Source organism: Scylla paramamosain, chromosome 18 (genome assembly GCF_035594125.1).
Source record: "Scylla paramamosain isolate STU-SP2022 chromosome 18, ASM3559412v1, whole genome shotgun sequence".
Taxonomy (NCBI): Eukaryota; Metazoa; Arthropoda; class Malacostraca; order Decapoda; family Portunidae; genus Scylla; species Scylla paramamosain.
In genome coordinates this window covers 4,679,551-4,692,500 of record NC_087168.1, presented here as the reverse complement: position 1 = coordinate 4,692,500, position 12,950 = coordinate 4,679,551, and the positions used below count along the sequence as shown (strand labels likewise).

The 12,950-nt window shown below is 46.3% G+C and overlaps 1 protein-coding gene across 1 annotated transcript in view; it reads right to left on the bottom strand.

Moving 5' to 3' along the window:
• LOC135108962 (uncharacterized) overlaps window positions 1-12,950 on the bottom strand; it is a 55,201-nt gene that overhangs the window by 7,897 nt on the left and 34,354 nt on the right. Inside the window, exon 6 of the mRNA XM_064019863.1 lies at window positions 12,470-12,634. Coding sequence (XP_063875933.1) covers window positions 12,470-12,634 — 165 coding nt within the window. The remainder of the gene's footprint in view (window positions 1-12,469; window positions 12,635-12,950) is intronic.

The following is a 12,950-nucleotide window of genomic DNA, read 5'->3' as shown; positions in this document are numbered from 1 at the left end:
TAATATGACAATTAATTTGCATCCAGTGCAACAAAAATATCAGTCAATAATACAATGGCGAATAAAATACCTGCCACGGGACCAGTTACTGTGGTGACGTAATGCAGTCACAGTACCCGCATACCAACATCCTAACACACACGCAATACTGAATGAGCCAGCATTGGGGCCGAGAGGATGAGCGAGGAAGAGATGAATTTTAAAAATTTGTTTGCGAGTTGTTTGTTATTTGCGCCACATGGTGTAACAATTAGAAATTCTCCAAACAATGAGATGTAAACCCTGCGAAGGGATATAGTTACGTACGGTGTGTTCATTGAAACAACAATAAAACCAAAATGGTGTAGCAAAGCGTTATTCTTTGTTTTCTGTCACTAGCACCCACCATCATCATATCGTCATCTTCATCATTTTTTCACTGTCCACACGTCATTGTTCATCATCGTATCATCATCCTCACTCTGCTGTCACTCCACGTGTCACTACCATCCACCACCACACAGCACTACAGCCTTCACTCCACGTGTCATCACCACCCATCACCACACTGTCAGCACGTGCCATCACTTTCACTCTGCCATCACTACAAACTGACCATTTCACCATCACACTATCACTACCTGTACTTCATCAAATCACCTTCATCCACTGCCGCTACTTACTCGTCACTATCAGTCACCTTCACTTTTCCGTTACTGAAGACTCCCACTCTTCACCACCCTCGTCATCACCACCACCATCATCATCACTCAGTATCGGTGCTTCCATTACAGGACGAAGGCCTCATAAAACTTTCGCTTTTAATTCCTGCCTGCCCGTCTGTTTTGGGACACCACAGCAAAACTTCCTAGCTCGCCCCTCCATCCAGGTGTTGTGTGGTGATCCATTCTTTGTTGTCAGATGGTTCGGCCCACGGCTTCAATGAGTCGGGTTTAGAATTCAACATTCTGAGCTGTGGTCATTTCCCTTGCCAATCACAGTCCAGGGAGCGAATACTCAAAACTCTCCTTTAGCTCACTTGTATCCTGCTATGATCACTGAAGAGGTGCTCTGTGAAATCGATTCTTGAAACCTTCTAGCCTCTCGTTAAGTTAAGGGAGCGTTTCGTTGTGGGGGTACATTTATCACAGCAGCTGACGACGTGCGAGGGGCTAAGCCAATCAAACGAAGGCACTACAATCATCTGCAGCCGATCACATTCCCAGAATCTATAAATTGTTATTGTTAATCACTAGTGGCGGAGAGAAAGAACTTACCATGACAAGCAAATGTATTAGAAGAGGTACATTTAGTGACGAAGTGCTTTGTCCATCTACTGCCACGACTTCTTTATATAAATAAACTCTCCCTGCAATTTTTTTCCACTACTGTTGTGTGTTTTAGCAAGGACTTTGTATACTACGGTACGAGGACGGTCCACTCAACATTAAACGTTTGCTCTCGCCGCGACGGTAGCGCCTCCAGCAGCCAGAGGGAAACATTATTCCCGCCCTCGTAAGTTTACCATTACTTGCACTATTTGAGAACTGATTTTTCTTGAGTTATCATGCCCACTCACTGGCTGCACTGTGCATTACTTGGCTGCAGAAATAACAGGTTTATGCTTTAAGTTTAAGTTTGATAGAATGAGTGCAACATTAACCCGTATTCCCTTCAGCAACAAAAGCTGTACAATCACTCAAAATAGCTGGTGACCGTCTCTTGGCAGCCGAGTGCCCTTAAAGCACTCACTTTGTTCTTCACACAGGATTTACTTGTGAGCAGGATGAATGAAAGCTTGCGACGGGGAGGAATTGACGCGGTGGGGGGGGGTAGCTGAAGAGGAGAGGGTATGGGGACCTGGGGAGACCGAGGGTGTGTGCGCTTCATGAATTAAAAGTATGGAAAAGAATAATGCTCGTTATGATAACTATTATTATTCTAATATTTGTCATCCTCAGTAATTACTATGATACTGATAAGAGTTACAATAACATCCAAATTGTACAGAACCTGAAAGAAATTTCACTCTTGCTAACGTCTCTCTCTCTCTCTCTCTCTCTCTCTCTCTCTCTCTCTCTCTCTCTCTCTCTCTCTCTCTCTCTCTCTCTCTCTCTCTCTCTCTCTCTCTCTCTCTCCAGAGATATATAGGAAGAAGAGATAGAATGAGAAGCAATAAAAGGATGTAGAAAGAGGAGTACGGTAGAGATGAATGATGACGTCACAGACTGCTGCTGTATTTATAATTATAATCTCTATTATTAACGACAATTGTCCCACACACACACACACACACACACACACACTCTCTGTTGCTAAGATGGTAAAATTGTAAGGGCTTGTTTGCTGGGCGGTGACTTACAACAATATTTTATGGTGTGTGAAAAAAAATAAAAAGTAAATAAATAAAGCACACACACGCCCTCGGTCTTCCCTCGTCCTCCTGCCCTCTCCTGTTTAACTCCTCCCCCGGCCCCCTTCCTCACCGTCGGAATCTTTCATTCTTCTGATGAGTAAATCCCGTGTGAAGAACAAGTGAGTGCTTTAAGGGTACTCGGCTGCCAAGAGACGGTCACCAGCTTTTTTTGGGTGACCTAAATTGATTTCTATGCTCAGACGACGTGAATTACTAACAGAGCAACTCGTGGGTCTCTGGGCTGAGTCCTTCTCGTGCTGCAAAATGGGCAGGTGTAATGGTGTGCTGTGGTGGTGGTAGTGCAGCACGTGTGCTAGTTATTACGCAACACAGGGGAGGGTTCCCACAAGCGGCTCCAGACACACGGAATCTCCAGCATTCTAAATTTTTTTTCGTCTCACCTACTATTATTTCCACACCATGACTGATACTCTCAGGTCCACAATACTTAGTTATAACTTATTATCGTTATGAATGTAAATCTTCATATTAAAATCGACATCAGTAATTCCTATTTACCTTTTGGTGCGGCATGAACACAGTTCGGGAAATACTGTGTTCAAATAATCTTCTATACTCTTAGCGGTGCCGGGGCTCCCATGGCCCAGTGGAAAGAGTGACGGTCTTGGGAACAATGAATATTGGACGCCAGCGTTCAAATCCCATTAAAAACCTTAAAAAAAATAATTAACTAATTAAAAAAAAAAGATATGGTGGAAAAAAAATTCACATAATAAACAACATTTCTTCTTTAATATACATTAACATGAACATAATATGGGGAAATAGGCTAACTTTGCAAAAAAAGTGTTGGGCCTTCGTGGCCCAGTGGGTAGAGTGATGAACTTTAAGATTGGCGTGAGGGAAGCGTGGGTTCGAACCCCACTCGGAACTTACAAAAAAACTTCAAAGAGCATCCACTCCACCACCATGTGTGCCTAAAAAACATACAGTATGGTAGTGGAGCTGCCCAGGGGAGAGCTGCCCTCCCCACCCCTTCTCCTTCCCTAGGAACTACAAGGACCACCAAACTGACTCACTCAAGTAGGTTAACGATAGGCTAGGATAGGTTAGCATAGGATAGGATAGGACAGAGTCAGTTTGTAATGTTCCATGTAGAGAACAGGGTAAGGAGGAGGAAGCACCACCACCAGCAGCACCAGCAGATGAAGAAGAAGAAGAAGAAGGACCACCAGCAGCATCAGTAGAGGAAGAAGAAGGACCACCACCACCACCACCATCAGGAAGGTAGGGCAATAAAAATAAAATAATAATAATAATAGATTAATAATAATAATTCAATAGTTTCAGCAGGGGAAGAAGACCACCAGCAGCAGCAGAGGAAGAGGAAGAAGGACCACCACCAGCAGCAGCAGCAGAGGAAGAGGAAGAAGGACCACCACCACCACCAGAGGAAGAGGAAGGACCACCACCACCACCAGCAGAGGAAGAAGAAGGACCACCACCACCACCACCATCAGGAAGGTAGGGCAATAAAAATAAAATAAAATAATAATAATAATAGATTAATAATAATAATTCAATAGTTTCAGCAGGGGAAGAAGACCAGCAGCAGAGGAAGAGGAAGAAGGACCACCACCAGCAGAGGAAGAGGAAGGACCACCACCACCACCACCATCAGGAAGGTAGGGCAATGAAAATAAAATAAAATAATAATAATAATAGATTGATAATAATAATTCAATAGTTTCAGCAGGGGAAGAAGACCACCAGCAGCAGCAGAGGAAGAGGAAGAAGGACCACCACCACCACCAGCAGAGGAAGAGGAAGGACCACCACCACCACCACCATCAGGAAGGTAGGGCAATGAAAATAAAATAAAATAATAATAATAATAGATTAATAATAATAATTCAATAGTTTCAGCAGGGGAAGAAGACCACCAGCAGCAGCAGAGGAAGAGGAAGAAGGACCACCACCACCAGCAGCAGCAGAGGACTCAGAGGAAGAAGGACCACCACCACCACCAGCAGCAGAGGAAGAAGGACCACCACCACCGTCAGGAAGGTAGGGCAATAAAAATAAAATAATAATAATAATAAATTAATAATAATAATTCAATAGTTTCAGCAGGGAAAGAAGACCACCAGCAGCAGCAGAGGAAGAGGAAGAAGGACCACCACCACCACCAGCAGCAGCAGCAGCAGCAGCAGCAGCAGCAGAGGAAGAGGAAGGACCACCACCACCACCACCAACAGAGGAAGAAGGACCACCACCACCACCAGGAAGGTAGGGCAATAAAAATAAAATAAAATAATAATAATAATAATAGATTAATAATAATAATTCAATAGTTTCAGCAGGGGAAGAAGACCAGCAGCAGCAGCAGCAGCAGAGGAAGAAGGACCACCACCACCACCAGCAGAAGGATTACCATCACCACCAGCAGCAGCAGAGGAATAAGAAGAAGGACCACACCATCACCACCACCACCACCAGCAGAGTAAGAAGGATCACCATCACTACCAGAGCAGCAGCAGAGGAAGAAGAAGAAGGACCACCACTACAACCAGCAGCAGAGGAAGAAGGACCACCAGCAGCAGAGGAAGAAGAAGATGCATCACCACCAGAAGGAAGAAGCAGCAACAGCACCACCGAACTGACCTAGACAACTTCAAGCACCACCAAACTGGCTGACTCAGACAGGTTAAGGATAGGATAGGATAGGATAAAACAGGTAGGATTAGGATAGGATATTATGGTTAGTTAGTTAGGTGGTCCATGTAGTTGTCAGGGTCAGGAGGAAGAAGCACCAGAAGAAGAAGCATCACCATCACCAGAGGAAGAAGAAGCATCACCATCATCAGAGGAAGAAGAACCACCACCAGCAAAAAGAAGAAGTAGCACCACGAGCAGCAGCAGAAGGACCACCACCAGCAGCAGCAGAAGAAGAAGAAGGACCAACACCACCACCACCACCAGCAGCAGCAGCAGCAGAGGAAGAAGAAGAAGGACCATCACCACCACCAGCAGCAGCAGAGGAAGAAGAAGAAGGACCACCACCACCACCACCACCACCACCACCACCACTACCACCAGCAGAGGAAGAAGAAGAAGGACCACCAGCAGCAACACCAGCAGAGGAAGAAGAAGAAGGACCACCACCACCACCAGCAGCAGAGGAAGAAGAAGAAGGACAATCACCACCACCACCAGCAGCAGCAGCAGCAGCAGAGGAAGAAGAAGGACAATCACCAGCAGCAGCAGCAGCAGCAGCAGCAGCAGAGGAAGAAGAAGAAGGACAATCACCAACAGCAGCAGCAGCAGCAGCAGCAGAGGTTGAAGAAGAAGGACAATCACCACCAGCAGCAGCAGCAGCAGCAACAGCAGAGGAAGAAGAAGAAGGACAATAACCACCTCCACCACCAGCAGCAGCAACAGCAGAGGAAGAAGAAGAAGGACAATCACCATCACCAGCAGCAGCAGCAGCTGAGGAATAAGAAGAAGGACCACCAGCAGCAGAGGAAGAAGATGCATCACCACCAGAAGGAAGAAGCAGCAACAGCACCACCGAACTGGCTGACTCAGACAAGTTAAGGATAGGATAGGATAGAATAGGTAGGATTAGGATAGGATATTATGGTTAGTTAGTTAGGTGGTCCATGTCAGGTGGTCAGGGTCAGGAAGAGGAGGAAGAAGCACCAGCACCACCACCACCAGAAGAAGAAGAAGAAGCATCACCATCATCAGAGGAAGAAGCAGCACCACCAGCAAAAAGAAGAAGCAAGAAGAAGCAGCACCACCAGCAGCAGCAGAGGAAGAAGAAGGACCATCACCACCACCAGCAGCAGCAGAGGAAGAAGAAGAAGGACCATCACCACCACCAGCAGCAGCAGAGGAAGAAGAAGAAGGACCATCACCACCACCAGCAGCAGCAGAGGAAGAAGAAGAAGGACCAGCAGCAGCAGCAGCAGAGCAAGAAGAAGAACCATCAGCAGCAGAGGAAGAAGAAGGATCACCAGAAGTAGCAGCACCAGCAGAGGAAAAAGGATCACCAGTAGCAGCAGAGGATGAAGAAGAAGGACCATCACCACCACCACCAGCAGCAGAGGAAGAAGTAGATGGACCATCACCAGCAGCAGCAGCAGCAGCAGCAGAGGAAGAAAAAGGATCACCACCACCAGCAGCAGCAGAGGAAGAAGGACTATCACAACCACCATCAGAAGCAGCAGAGGAAGAAGAAGGACCACCATCACCAGCAGCAGAGCAAGAAGAAGGACCACCACCAACAGCAGCAGCAGAGAAAGAAGAAAAAGGACCATCACCACCACCAACAGCAGCAGAGGAAGAAGTAGATGGATCACCACCACCACCACCACCAGCAGAGGAAGAAGAAGATGGATCACCACCAGCAGCAGCAGAGGAAGAAGAAGGACCATCACCACCAAAAGCAGCAGCAGAGGAAGAAGTAGATGGAGCACCATCACCAACAGTAGCAGAAGGATCACCATCACCACCAGCAGCAGCAGAGGAAGAAGAAAGACCACCACCACCACCAGCAGCAGCAACAGAGGAAGAAGAAGAAGCAGCACCACCAGCAGCAGCAGCAGAGGAAGAAGGAGGAGGACTATCACCACCATCAGCAGCAGCAGAGGAAGAAGAAGGACCAGCAGCAGCAGAGCAAGAAGGACCATCACCACCACCAGCAGCAGAGCAAGAAGGACCACCACCACCAGCAGCAGCAGCAGAGGAAGAAGTAGATGGATCACTACCACCACCACCACCACCGGCAGAGGAAGAAGAAGAAGGATCACCATCACCACCAGCAGCAGAAGCATCACCATCACCACCAGCAATCAGCAGAGGAAGAAGAAGGACCACCACCACCACCACCACCACCACCACCACCAGAGAAAGAAGAAGGACCACCATCACTAACAGCAGCAGAAGGATCACCACCAGCAGAGGAAAAAGGATCACCATCACTACCAGCAGCAGCAGAGGAAGAAGAAGGACCACCAGCAGCAGCAGAAGAAAAAAGACCACCACCACTAGCAGGGGAAGAAGAAGGACCAGCAGCAGCAACAGCAGCAGCAGCAGCAGGAGAAGGACCACAAACAGAAGGAAGAAGCAGCAGCAGCAGCACCACCGAACTGATCCTGACAACTTCAAGCACCACCAAACTGACTGATTCAAGCAGGTTAAGGATTGGATAGGATAGGATAGAATAGGATAGTATAGGATATAGTTGTCAGGGTCAGGAGGAGGAGAAAGAAGAACCAGCACCACCACCACCAGAAGAAGAAGAAGCATCACCATCATCAGAGGAAGAAGCACCACCACCGGCAAAGAGAAGAAGCAAGAAGAAGCAGCACCACCAGCAGCAGCAGAAGAAGGACCACCACCACCACCACCAGCAGCAGAGGAAGAAGTAGGACCATCACCACCACCAGCAGCAGCAGAGGAAGAAGTAGGACCATCACCACCACCAGCAGCAGCAGAGGAAGAAGTAGGACCATCACCACCACCAGCAGCAGCAGAGGAAGAAGTAGGACCATCACCACCACCAGCAGCAGCAGAGGAAGAAGAAGGACCATCACCACCACCAGCAGCAGCAGAGGAAGAAGAAGGATCACCACCACCAGCAGCAGCAGAGGAAGAAGGACTATCACAACCACCATCAGAAGCAGCAGAGGAAGAAGAAGAAGGACCACCACCACCAGCAGCAGAGCAAGAAGGACCACCACCACCAGCAGCAGCAGAGGAAGAAGAAAAAGGACCATCACCACCACCAACAGCAGCAGAGGAAGAAGTAGATGGATCATCACCACCACCACCACTACCAGCAGAAGAAGGAGAAGGATCACCATCACCACCAGCAATAGAAGGATCACCATCACCACTAGCAGAAGCAGAGGAAGAAGAAGGACCACCACCACCACCATCAGCATCATCAGAGGAAGAAGCACCACCAGCAAAAGGAAGAAGCAAGAAGAAGGAGCACCACCAGCAGAAGAAGAAGAAGAAGAAGGAGAACAACCACCACTAGAAGCAGAGGAAGAAGAAGAAGAACCACCACCAGCAGAGGAAGGCGAAGAGGCACCACCACCAGAAGGAAGAAGCAGCAGCAGCACCACCGAACTGACCCTTACAACTTCAAGCACCACCAAACTGATTGACTCAAGCAGGTTAAGGATAGGATAGGATAGGATAGAATACAATAGGATAGGATAGGATAGGATAGGATAAGATAGGATATGGTTAGTTAGGTGGTCCATGTAGTTGTCAGGGTCAGAAGGAGGAGGAAGAAGCAGCAGCACCAGCAACAGAGGAAGAAGAAGAAGGACCACCACCAGCAAAGGAAGAAGAAGGACCACCACCAACAGAGGAAGAAAAGAAGAAGGAGGACCACCACCACCACCACCATACAGGAGAGGAAGAAAAGAAGCAGCATAACCACCAGCATTAGAAGCAGAAACATCACCGAACTGACCCTGACAACTTCAAGCACCACCAAACTAACTGACTCAAACATAGGATAGGATAGGATAGGGTAGGATAGGATATGGTTAGTTAGGTGGTCCATGGATCATAAGGAGGACCAGCAGCAGCAGCAGCAGCAGCAGCAGCAGTAGAGGAAAAAGAAGGACCAGCAGCAGCAACAGCAGAGGAAGAAGCACCACCACCACCATCAGAGGAAGCAGCAGCACCACCACCGTCAGAGGAAGAAGAAGCGGCGCAATCATAGGAAGAAGCAGCATCACCACCATCATAGGAAGAAGAAAAAGAAGCAACTCTACCAGCATCAGCAGAGGAAGAAACAGCACCACCACAACCACCACCATCAGAGGAAGAAGCACCAGCACCACCACCACCACCATCAGAGGAAGAAGCAGCAGCACCACCACCACCACCATTAGAGAAAGAGAATGTATTAAAAATAGCTTACATTGTATTAATAATTGCTATCATTGACATGGGAGGGAGCATTTAAGATTAGATGGGATGATGGTACTGCCATCCCAAAAAAAAAGGTGAGATTATTCTTCATTACATTCCTTTTTTCTTTTTCATGGTCTGGGTTCAAACTTTATTTATTTATTTTTTTTTAAATAAAAATTATTTCATTTTGGTTTATAATTTCCATGTCTCGTGTACTCGTAAAGCTGGTGGTCAAAGCAACAAAGATCTTTTTGATAAAGGTTGCTTCGGGAACACCATCAAGCTCCCATTCATAAACTCCATTTAACTTATAAGTCGGCATTATTTGCGTCTTTATCATTATTTCTTCTGGCCTTCCAATGCGGCAGGAGTGCATGATAAGACGGCCGTATTGTTGGTCTCCAGAAGAGTTTCCTTCACACACGTCATGTGTGTGAAGGAAAAAAAAAAAACATTCTTAAATTAAGGTTATCTGCTTTTTAATAATTATTAATTCTTACACATTTAAATCACAAAGAAAACCCAAGCTTGCTTACTTGCTAGGCTTAATCACAAGGCTGGGTCATAAGTCGTAAGTAATGGCATTGGGGCTTTGGACAAAATATAAGACTGTCAGCATTCATGTGGATGATCATGTCTGGAAACCGTACCTTCGCCTAAATCTACTATCTGTAAGATGTTTATATTAATACTTAAACGTAATGCTAAGACATTAGTGCAGAGTAGAAATTAGTGATGACATGACAGGGGAAGCTGACTCACAGTGGCAGGTAGTTCCACAATGCAGCCACCTTCACACCACATGAAGACTTATGAGGTGGATTCAAGGGATGACCATGAGCAGCTGTCACAATGCCATGTAACCATTAGGCTGATACATAACCTGCTACCTGAATAACCCAGTACACTACCAGTGACACAAACCTCAGATACATTATGATCTCATCACACAAAGTAAGGAGGAACTTCCGAGTCTGCAAAAGTTACCTCACCTCTCAGGATCCTTAGGAAGGCAAATAAAGAACATGTCATTATTTCATTTGGAATTATTTAAACAGCAAATTGAGCATGATCGAATACCTATCTTGGCAACATATATGTTAATATGAAGCTGCGTGAGTGGACAAATCGCTTCTCTCTCCACGTTCTTCAGTGCGGCGGCTGAGTCTTCTATCCCTCTGGTTGCTTGGCGGTGCTGCCTTCGCGTGACGACCAGCTCGTCCATTGGAGTGGTTCGTCCTCCTAATATACAGAGTCCTTAGTTTTAGTATTGCACAAGGCATTTTAAACCCTCTCAGTACTTCCTGGTGACACGACTGGTGCACACTCGTGGTATTACCAACAACACTTGGCAAAAGGCCACGAATAGAACCTTGGAGCAATTAACACTTGTGGTGTAGTTGGAGGAGCACTGGACTTACGAGTCAGTCGCGCAGGATGTGGCACAACTGCGCAATTTCTTCATGTGAGTCTACATAACGAAACAAATGGTCATCACTGACGTACTGTATATTCTCTCTCTCTCTCTCTCTCTCTCTCTCTCTCTCTCTCTCTCTCTCTCTCTCTCTCTCTCTCTCTCTCTCTCTCTCTCTCTCTCTCCGTCTTAGAGCACAGCTAAGTTCATCTATCACAAATAACTCCATCCCGCCAGTCTTATCATGCACTTGTTATGGAGACTGACATATTTCATGTAGTTTCATGGCTGAAAGCACTTCTGCCACAATGGAATTAGTGTTGAAGGCCAGAAGAAATAATGATAAAGACGCAAATAATGCCGACTCATAAGTTGAATGGAGTTGATGAAAGGGAGCTTGATGGTGGTCCCGAAGCAACCCTTATCAAAAAGATCTTTGTCGCTGATCGTAAGGGACCTTTACGCTTTGAGCATTGCCCTTAAGCGATCTAAGGGATCTTTAGACCTTTAGACTTGTGACCATCCTGCCCCAGGGGAGAAACTGTGGACCTTTCATTGTGCCCGGGGTGTTGTGTTTGCGGCTCACATCTGTGTCTACGTATTCTGGGTTATGCATGTACTGTTCCAGGTGTAGGGCTAGTCCGTTAAATCTTTCCTGGCTTCTATGACATCCCTGTCTGCCTCACCGTGTCTTGCAATACGTAAGCTACCTTTTCTTGTCCATCCAGTATGTGTTCTGCTTTGTCTGACTATTATATTCTGTTCTCTACGTACTTTTGTGATCTGTTCTGCTCTATCCATATGTGATCTGTTTTGTTCTGTCCATCTATGATTTGCTCTGTTCTGCTCTGTCCATCTGTTTTCTGTTCTGTTTCCTTAACTGTCCATCTAATATCTGTCCTGTTCTGTCTATGATCGGTCTTTATTAGCATTCAGGGCACTGCAAAGAATCGTTTGCATGGAAACAAAAAAAGAACAGGAAGTTAGTTTTATGAGTTTATCTTCTTCAGACGACAAAACTAATTAAAAAATATTAGTACGTAAAAAATGTCTTAAAGGTTGCAAGTCATTATGGAAAAAAACTGTCTGGCTGTGAAAGGATTAATCGTTAATTTGTCTTCAACCTCAGCCACTCCCTAATCACTGATGCTGTATTGTTATCTCTCATTAGTTATACAGAAAAGTTTCCCTTACTTTTACTGTGGCGGTGGTGCTGAACGAGTCTATCACAATGAATTAGCCAATATTCACTGAGGGGATGGTGGCGAGGAAGTGTGTCTTTAGAAATTTAGCCAGTACTGTAGCGATCGTGACGGGAGTGTCTGCTATTAGAGAGTTTGCCAGCATTTACTCCAGTGACGGTGGCGAGAGTCTTCTTCGTCACCTCTATCATCCAATCTTTATACGCGGTCGCTGTTTCTCATGAGCCGCCACCACCTGCCTGTGTCGCTACCCTGTCAGTATCCAGACCCTTCTCCCTCATGTTCGCTGCTACACAATCTTTCCACCTTACCTTGTTTCTTCCTCTCTGTCTTTTCCTTGTACTATCATATCTAGAGCACCTTCTCATCGCTTTTTCCATCGCTCTTAATGACGTGTCCGTACAAACTTAGTCTTGCCTCTTGTGTCTTTCCTGGAGTCTGTTCAAAATTCACCTTAGTAACAGTAGAGAGCAAGTGTGAGGAGAAAGTTAGCCGATACTTGCCCTGGCAATAGTGGCTATGAAGTCTGTTATTAGAAAGTCAGCCAGTACTCACTCTGGCAATAGTGGCGGGCAAGTCCCTGTCATCCTCCTCAATAACCGTGATGCGCGGGGCGGGACGTACGAACTCAGGGGCATTGTCATTGACGTCCCCGACCTGCACCACCAGCTGGGCGCGGGCTGCAGCTCCTCCTGCCTCCGCCGTGACCTCCAACTGGTGCTGGCGAGGCGATGAGGTGTGGTGAGGTGAGGAAAGGGAGGAGAGACGGAAGAGAGAGCGAGAGACAGAGATGGCAGACAGACAGGCAGAGACACAGATGAGGCACCATATATACGTACTCGTACATGCACACATGTACGTAAATACTAACATGCACACATAGATATACAGACACATGAACGGATAGAAAATCACACACACACACACACACACACACACACACACACACACATATTGAAAAAAAAATCATTTAAGCTGGAGAGGAAAAAAGATAAAGCAAGAAAGCAAAGAAGACAAGATGGTTTGAAAAAGATTC